General features: G+C 49.7%; 1 protein-coding gene across 1 annotated transcript; it reads left to right on the top strand.

Moving 5' to 3' along the window:
* Positions 1-15: 15 nt before the first annotated feature.
* Positions 16-7430, top strand: AHSA1 (activator of HSP90 ATPase activity 1). The gene is made up of 9 exons (XM_074998783.1): positions 16-177; positions 602-792; positions 998-1080; positions 1503-1620; positions 2764-2852; positions 3406-3540; positions 5217-5318; positions 6383-6434; positions 7007-7430. The coding sequence occupies exons 1-9, from the start codon at positions 98-100 to the stop codon at positions 7177-7179; spliced, it is 1023 nt and encodes a 340-aa protein (XP_074854884.1). The 5' UTR covers positions 16-97; the 3' UTR covers positions 7180-7430.
* The last annotated feature ends 1905 nt before the right edge of the window (positions 7431-9335 follow it).

Raw genomic sequence — 9335 nt, 5'->3', positions numbered from 1 at the left:
GCGGAAGCCGGGAGGCGGGTGCCGGCGTTTCTAGTAGGTTCCACAGGCGAGCGGCGCGGAGGAGCCGGTCTCGGCGGCGGCGCGTTCGGAGGGTCCGATGGCCAAGTGGGGGGAGGGCGATCCGCGTTGGATCGTGGAGCAGCGGGCGGACGCCACTAATGTGAACAACTGGCACTGGTGAGAGCCGAGTCCTGCGGGGGAAAGAGGTCGCTGCCGTAGGGGCCGCCCGTGCGGGGGCGGGGGGTGCCGCTCCCGAGCCTGGGACAGCAGGCACGGGCTGGCATCGCAGGGCCCTGCTCAGGAAAGTCCAGTGCCTGGGGCCCGGCCAGCGGCGTCCTGAGAGCGGCCTGTCCCGTGGGTCTGAGGCCAGGTCCGGGGAGAGTCTGGGTGGGTGCACGGCGGGGACGGAGACGGGCACGGGATGCCGCATCGGAGCCCGTTCTGACCTAGCTGGAGTGAGCGAGCCGGGGCGGAGAGCAGATGCGGTCAGCACAATGTCAGGACCGCGTTTAGGTTCAAGCTCAGAAACGCCAAGAGCCGGTGATCAGGCTTTGCTGCAGTCCCTTTGCCAGAGTGTTCTTTCTCCCCCTCCGTCTCGCAGGACTGAGCGGGATGCTTCCAACTGGTCTACGGAGAAGCTGAAAGATCTGTTCCTGGCAGTGAGAGTGGAGAACGAGGAAGGGGCCTGTGAAGTGGCCGAAGTGAGCAAGCTGGATGGAGAAGCATCCATCAACAACCGCAAAGGGAAGCTAATATTCTTCTATGAGTGGACTATCAAGTTGGCATGGACAGGTGAGTTACAGTCTCTGTTTTTGCTCGGGATCAGGGTCGACAAGCACAGGCTTTTGGACCAAGGCTTTTACAAAAGGGTCATTGGGGTTTTGGGAGGAAAATCACGTTCCTGAGAAGCAATTTGAGGTGCCTCTCTGCAGCAGTCAGAGCAAGGAAAGCTCAATTGAACAAGCTTCTTTAATCAAAATATAATTGCTCTCTACAGGCACTTCAAAGTTGGGAGTGAAGTATAAGGGGCATGTGGACATTCCCAACCTTTCGGACGAAAATGATGTTGATGAAGTTGAGGTAAGCACAGTTATGGCTAGTACTGCTGACTGTGCCACTTCATTGCCAAAGGGTCTCACAGCACTAAATTTTTTTCTGTTTTAACTCTGTAAAGCTGCCTTATACAGATGTCATTTTTCTTTGTTGTTTGGTAGGCCACCTAGGTTTATCCTGCACCACTACTATAAAAGCAGTACATGTTTTAGTTTAAAGAGATTTGGTTTTCAGTGTTAGTTTATTTTTGTCATAACAGGATCTATAGCAGCTGTAGGTGGTCAAATAGGTGCATAAATTACTGTTAACTGGTAGCACATTAGGGGAGTTGTTACAAATATATTAAAGTTTTTTCATAGCTTTCTCTACAGGTTGAACCATTAGTTATGAAGCTAAATGTGGACCATATGAATAGTTTTGTTTACCAGACACTTGTCTGTTTTGCTTAGATTTCTGTCAGTCTTGCCAAGGATGAGCCTGACACGAACTTACTGGGTCTGATGAAGCAAGAGGGTACAGAAAAGATCAGGAATGCCATGAACATGTATATCAGCACACTCAAAACAGGTACGTAGTGGGAGGTGGAAGCAGTTCTCCCCACAGTTCTTCAGCCGGAGAAGCGGGAAGTTACAGTAATAGTTGTGTTTTCATCATTGCACTGGAGTTAGATGAACCAGGGCAAGAGGCTTCTTTAAAGTTTTCAGAGTAAACTGATCTTCAAACTTTCTCTTAGTTAAGAATACTTGTGTGTACCTACATTAGCCTAGAGGAATAAACAGAATTGTGGGTGTTCACAGCATCCTGTACAGCTACCATCTTTTTCACAGTTCACATTAGGCCAGGTTTGGGGAACCTTTTCTTGGGTCGGAGGCCACAGAAGTGAGAAGCAAAAAAAAAAAATCCCACCTCACTGATGTGGTCCCCAACTGTCTGGGGGCCAGGGCAATGGGGTCTGGGTGGGGTGGGATGCAGGAGTGAGCTGAGGGTGGGGGATCTGGGCCAGAATAGGGTGCGGGAGTGGGCTGGGGGTCTGGGAGCTGACTGACGGTATGAGTCTAGGTAAGAAAGTTTGGGGTCAGGAGTCTGGGAGGGAAAGCACAGAAAGACAATGGGATGGGGCACAGGAACTGTCTGGGGGCATGGGGTCTGGGTGGTGGGGGTTTGCTTACCTCTGCAGCATCCTCAGAGGCATAGCTCTTTGCCCCTTGCTCCTGGGCACTGCCCTTCAGTGCTCTGATTGGTCAGAATTCCAGCCAAGCAGAGCAGCAGTAGGAAGCTTTTGGGCAGGCTGCCAGACCCAGATGACAGCTGCCACTGCTGCGCTCTCACACACTTCCCTCCCTCCCCACCCCAGCCCTCCTCCCCCAGTGGAACCTGTGGTCTGGATTAGGACCGCTGCTTGCCTGATCCAGCCCATGAGGCTTAGGGCTCCACATTATCCGTGGAAACGCAGATCGGATGCCATGGAGGGGATCCCCAACCCTTGGGATCTATATCCAAACAAGCTGGGGTCTGGGTCTGGATCTGTTCTGCATGTTGGGGATTCCCCACCTGTGCATTATGCACTCAAGTTCTCTTGAGTACAAACTCTCCAGTCATGACCTTAACCCAGAGTCAGGCAAGTAGAATTTTGTGTCCCTATGTTATGTTGAGTAGCTCATATGTTGCCCTGGTCTTTGCTGGGTTCGCTACATGTTTTTGTCTTTTCAGAGTTCACCCAAGGCATGATTTTACCCACAGTCAATGGGGAGCAAACAGAGCCAGCTCCTCAGCTGACACCTAAAGCAGAGAACTACATGGTAAATAAAACATCCCAGAGATGCTGTTGAAGTTTGGTGAGAGACATAGCATATTAAGTGCATCTTTGTGTGATTGGTCAAGTTGCCTACTTAGACTCTACAGTCGTGGTGTCCAACTAGTTCTTAAGGAGCAACCACTAATAGTGGATATTGCTTTAGCAAAGTAATCACATTAATTTGAAAGTTTATTTATTGTTCAAGTTAACTGGCCAAATAGCCACATGTGGCTAGTAGCTAGCATGTTGGACACCACAGCTCTTCAGTATCTTCAGCAATGGATGCCATCTCTGACTGCTGTCTGTGTATCTGAGTTTGCAACATGGGCTCTTCCCTAACTCAGTTCTAGTATAGTCAGTAACAAGGTTGAGTGGTAAAACTTTGTTACTTCATGAAGCGTGATAGCTCCTAAACATCTTTCCCACGATTCTCATTCCTCTCTTTTAAATGTGTGATTAGTTGTATTTACTTGAGGGCTCTGGGAAATAAGATGTTTTTAAAATGCTGTGTTAGCACTAAGCACTATTCAGCACTGTGCTTCTTACTGTTTCCTTAGACCGCTGCTAGTACTGGCACTGCAGCTCCTCAGTCTAAACCTGTTGGAGTCAAGATTCCCACCTGTAAGATCAGCTTGAAGGACATTTTCTTAACATCTCCCGAGGAGCTCTACAGAGTGTTCACTACACAAGAGGTAAACCAGCACGGGAGTGGGCACAGTTGTTGAGTAGGGCACTTCTGCCCATAGCATATACTCAAGCTGTTCAAGAATGATGTGGCAGCAGATGCCTCCCCTACGCAGTAGAGACCTTTCTGTGTTAACCCCCTTGCCAACTCAGGAGTAGAGGGGGTCGTGTCCTGTCCTCCTGAAAGTAATCATCAAGCACAGGCTGTTTTCCTTTAGGCTGTTGGGGGAAGGGAGGGAGGTTGGTATCTTAGCCCAGGGACTCTACTATACAGCTGGTCTCACCTGTCTCTAAATAATTTTCCTATACAGGTTGCTGTAGATGAGCCAGGGACTATCAGTTTACAAGTGTTCACTCTCTTTTCATGGTTTACAAGGCTGTCCGTGCCAGTCTACTTTGAGTCCTCTCTGCAGGGAAGCATCCCCAGCAGTGGCATTGCCTATGGCAAGAAGCAAATAGGTCCCTATAGGGCCCAGTACCTGATGGAGTTTCTGGAAAATCACATCTCTCTGCCTGGCTGCGTCTACACGTGCACGCTACTTCGAAGTAGCGGCACCAACTTCGAAATAGCGCCCGTCACGTCTACACGTGTTGGGCGCTATTTCGAAGTTGAAATCGACGTTAGGCGGCGAGACGTCGAAGTCGCTAACCCCATGAGCGGATGGGAATAGCGCCCTACTTCGACGTTCAACATCGAAGTAGGGACGTGTAGACGATCCGCGTCCCGCAACATCGAAATAGCGGGGTCCTCCATGGCGGCCATCAGCTGGGGGGTTGAGAGATACTCTCTCTCCAGCCCTTGCGGGGCTCTGTGGTCACCGTGGGCAGCAGCCCTTAGCCCAGGGCTTCTGGCTGCTGCTGCTGCAGCTGGGGGTCCGTGCTGCATATACAGGGTCTGCAACTAGTTGTTGGCTCTGTGTATCTTGCACTGTTTAATGAAAGTGTGTCTGGGAGGGGCCCTTTAAGGGAGCGACTTGCTGTTGAGTCCGCCCCATGACCCTGTCTGCAGCTGTGCCTGGCTCCCTTATTTCGATGTGTGCTACTTTGGCGTGTAGACGTTCCCTCGCTGTGCCTATTTCGATGTTGGGCTGAGCAACGTCGAAGCTGAACATCGACGTTGCCAGCCCTGGAGGACGTGTAGACGTTATTCCGATGTCGCAACATCGAAATAAGCTATTTCGAAGTTGGGTGCACGTGTAGACGTAGCCCCTGAGAGCCAGGCTGTACCTGGAGATCACCAGTTCATAGGAGAATGTCTTGGGGAGTAATGTTACATGTGCTTAGGAGAAACTTGTAGAAAGGGCATAATGAGAGCCAATGGCCCTGTGTAAACCTGGCATGTTCCTCAGCCAGCTATAAGCAGGTGAAAAACTTTGTCAGTGGGGTGCTGCTTTCCTGGCTCCATGAGAGCTTTTGCTCAGTCTGCGTCCCCCCCCCAGTGCTCTTTAGAAATGAGCTAGAAAGTGGAGACATTGTTTCACCCTCTGTCCTCAAAACACAGACCCTGAACTTTGAGTGGAGCACTTATTCAGGAGAGCCCAGTGTTCTTGTTCTGTGGTGGGAGGCAATAAGCAACAGCATCCCCCCCTGCCAGCAGGTTTCAAAGCAGCTGGTGTAGACTGTGAGGAGAAGATTGAGGACATGGAGTGAGTTCTGTACTATCACAAGGTCTGTCTCTCTGCAGTTGGTCCAGGCTTTCACCCATGCGCCAGCAATCATAGAAGCTGATAGAGGAGGCGAGTTCCACTTGCTAGAAGGCAGCGTCAGTGGCAAGTTCATTGATCTAGTGAGTACCAGCCAGTGCAACTGTATCTTGTTCAGAAGGAGCCTCGGGGGCTACGTCACACTTTCCCTGCAGATCTTTTTATCTTGCTCTGTACCTCATCTCTAGAGCCCTGCATGGATTACAAAAAATTGGCTCTGCATCTGATCTGCAAACACACCAAACAAATACAACTGCATTCACAGATGCAGATACCTGCAGGTTTGTTGGGCTATACTCAACTCCCTAACTGCCTCCCTGATTGAAACTTCTTCCCTCATGACTTCCCTCTCCTGTAGTCATCCATGTTAATGAAGGTCTTTGTTTCTGGAAGGCAGGAAATCTGGCTTCTGGTCCAGAATCCCTGTGACCTTGGACAAGTTCAAGTCCACAATTAGGTCACTCTCTTTCTCTCCTTCTGCTCATTGTCTGTCTTGTTTATGCAGATTGTAAGTTCTTTGTGGCAGGGATGCTGTTTTATTATGGTAATACAGCTCCCAGCATAATAGAATCATAGAACACTAGGACTGGAAGGGACCTCGAGAGGCCATCAAGTCCAGCCCCCTGCCCCAATGGCAGGACCAAAAGTACTGTCTGTCAGGGATGGTTTTAGACATCTGTCTAACCTGTTTTTAAATATCTCCAGCGATGGAGATTCCACAGTCTCCCTAGGCAATTTATTCCACTGTTTGACCACCCTGACAGTTAAGAACTTTTTCCTAATGTCCAACCTAAACCTCAAATACAGCCCAGATCATAGGGCCTCATTATAGTAACACCTAAAACATAAATAGGAGCAGAGTGTTCAGAACTCAGACCCCTTAGGATTTCATGTGGGGAGTGAATACTCTGAATCAGTGTTGTGATAGCAATAATATACCTTCTCTCATCAGTGCTTCCACCTAATGGGGTGGGCCCAGCATTCACATAACAGCATACAGGGACGCCTGAGTTCCTCTCTCTCCTCGTTCACTTCTGAGAGTCTGGTGTTTCCAGTCATGTTCCGCTCCAAAGGTATTGGGTACCTCGTAATGTGGTGGGATTGGCAGGGCCTGTGGCTGCCCATTCATTCCTTTCTCTTTACCTAGGTCCCTGAGAAGCAGATTGTTATGAAGTGGAGATTTAAATCTTGGCCACCTGGTAGGTAGCCTGAAGAACTGGATGTGTGAGTTCCAACCGTTGCCTGTAACTGAACGAATCTTGTGCTGCGTGCACGCTGTCTGGTTTGACCCATGGGAGAGGGGCACATGTTTGGAGGAGAAGGAGGAATGTTATCTGGGCTGCACTAATATCTGCTTGGGGATTGTAACATTCCACATTGACCCCAGAACTTTCCCAGTTGAATGAGTCTGGATGTTGTGTGTTACTTCCTGAGCAAATGGATGGAGAGGGATCACCGGAGAAGCACTGTGCTCTGCCCTGAGGCTGTCTGCCGCAACCCCTTCAGCTGTCTTGCAAGCAATGCTGGTGGGGGGGGGGTTACTCCCTCCTCCCCTGCCTGGAAGGAAAGCAGCTGTTATGCAAGACCTTAAGAGAAGGGGTTGAGCATCCAGCGAAATTATTCTTAGCTCCCAGAAGGATGTAGTGCCCTCTGGGAGGGGTACAACGGTGCCAATCTCTCCAGCCATGTTGGGCAAGTATGTAGTTGTATTGTCTGGGGCTCGTGCCTTCTTGCACAGTGCTGATGTGGGGATTTTCTTCCGCTCTTATAGGACACTTTGCAACTGTTACCTTGAAGTTCACCGATAAAGGTGGTGAGACAGAGGTGTGTTTGGAGGGGAAGGGCATCCCTTCCAGTGAGGAGGAGAGAACAAAGCAAGGCTGGCAGCGCTACTACTTTGAGGGCATTAAACAGACGTTTGGCTATGGTGCCCGCTTGTTTTAACGTCAGCTGCTGGGGAGAGTCTGTCTGAATACTCTGTGTGGACTGATTGGCTTCTCATCTGTCCCTTTCTTTGTTGGTGCTGCTGCTGTGAAGAGCAGGATGAGGAAGGCCGCTGAGCAGCGTTGCTTCTACCCCCATACTGCTTTGTGTATGTCTCCTGTCACAAGGGAGTCAATGAGGGGTTCTCTTACATGTACATATTTCTATTGCTAAATAAATGTAACTTAAAAAAACCAGGGAGACCCTTGGCTGAGTGTGAGATTAGAGGCTTTGGGGCCAGGCAGGTGAGGATGTAGCAGGAAAGGTGCTGCTCATGGAGATGAGCATCAGCCTCAGCAGCAGTGTTCCCTCTCATTTTTTCCATCCATGTGCAGAATAAATTTTGTTGTGCATACCAGCTATGTATGGGTGTGCACCACCAGTAGGAAACACATGCTGCCAGCTGTGGGCACTCTGCTAAACAGCTGAGCGGCATTTGAATCTCTCCTGGGTGGCTGTTTCAGCTTTCAGGGAACGTTGTTCAGCAGCAGTTACTTGTTACTGCTTTAGGAACCAGCCTCGCAGCAGCTGCACAGCCTTAGCCCAAGACAGCAAATTTCGAAGTCCAGTGATCCTCTAGGCCTGCTACTGGTAAATAGCATTGGACCAAATGCCAGAGAGGGAGTGTTTCCAATCCCTCCTGTTTCCTGTTCAGAAAGCCTCAGTCCTGCGTACAGTCCCAGCCTAGTCTCTGCCACTCACGAGCTCCTTATTTCATGAGAATGGCCATTGCTTAAGATCCAAGAAAATCAGTAACCTTCCAGCTCTTCCAAACCTCGGCTATGAAAACATCCCTGCCCTCTGAGAGAGGATCGGGAATGAGTGTAGAGCATAGGCTAAACAAACTGTTGGCTCTATTATTGGTGCTTGGGAAGCGGGGAGGGAACACCAATGGGAAAGGGCATGTTCCCAAGGGGACACAACAGAGGGAGCATTGCCCCAGGCTGAATGCTGTTTGCTCTGCTAATTCTAGTAGTAGAGAAGGAAGGTGTACCTGCAGGTTTTAACTCAGCCTGGTAGAGCTTGTTCCTGGAAGCACCTCTCTGTAACAACTGCCTTTATTTTGATGTTACACAACACAGCAAGGGAAAAGCTGGGGAAGATGTCAGTCTGTTCTGGCAGGACACTGAAGGATGCTTTTTGCCTGCAAGCAGGAGGAGTGTTTCCCATGTCATCTGCCAACTACCCACCTCAATGACCTGTAAGGAACAGAGCCTTGTCCCTTCTCCGCCTTTCCCCTGAGCTTGGACCCAGACACAGTCATGCAATATTACAGAGAGGAAGGAGGGGATTTTTTTCACAGATAGGTGGCTGAGTGTGGAGTAGCCTGTGCTGCATTGGTCTGTAGCGAGACTGCTTCTGATAATTCCTGCCACCCCTTTTGTATTGAGCATGCAAGCACAACGTTCAAGGAGCAGTTGTGCCATTAGGCTGCATAACGCACAGTGCCTAGTTTGGAGACTGGTCAGTCTTGTTCAAGAACAGAATGCATAAAAAGGTGACTCAGGAGTGCTGTGTCTTGGAAAACTAATAATGGATTGCAGTAGGGTGACAGTAGGAGATCCCTTCCACAGTGATGGGAAAACTCAAAAGCACAACCTGTGATAGGAGGCAACTGATGACGCTGCAACCTTCAGCAAGGTGTCTTAGTCTGAACATACCTGCAGGGTAGACTCAGTGGTGGGTAGGCAGCCTAGCAGGGCTCTGTGTGGCCTGTACACCCCCTTTCTCCAGGCCTCTCACATGTTGGGGCCCTGCACTTAACCCATTCACCTCCTGCCCTCCCAGGACTTGGCGAATTGGCTGATTTGCACCCAGTGCCAGTTCCTCCCTTTCCCTCTCAAAGCCTTAACATCAAGCTCTGGGAAGAGGATGGATGGCATCAGCTTGGGAGAAGAGACAAGGAAGAGGCCCAGTAGGAATTTAATAGATGGCAATCTCAGGGATGAATTGCAACACACCTGCATGTCCCTTACTCTTAAGCTAAGGCAGCTCACAGAAAACAGAGGTGCATTGAGTATGATGTACTGCAAAGTAAATGTAATATTCTGATGGTTAATTAGTTGAAGTTGACTGTTCTATTAGTACATGAATGATTAACCCATTTCTACTTATTT

The sequence above is a fragment of the Carettochelys insculpta genome, chromosome 6 (assembly GCF_033958435.1).
Source record: "Carettochelys insculpta isolate YL-2023 chromosome 6, ASM3395843v1, whole genome shotgun sequence".
NCBI lineage: Eukaryota > Metazoa > Chordata > Testudines > Carettochelyidae > Carettochelys > Carettochelys insculpta.
Note: the sequence above shows the minus strand (reverse complement) of the source record. Positions and strands in the feature narration are given on the sequence as shown.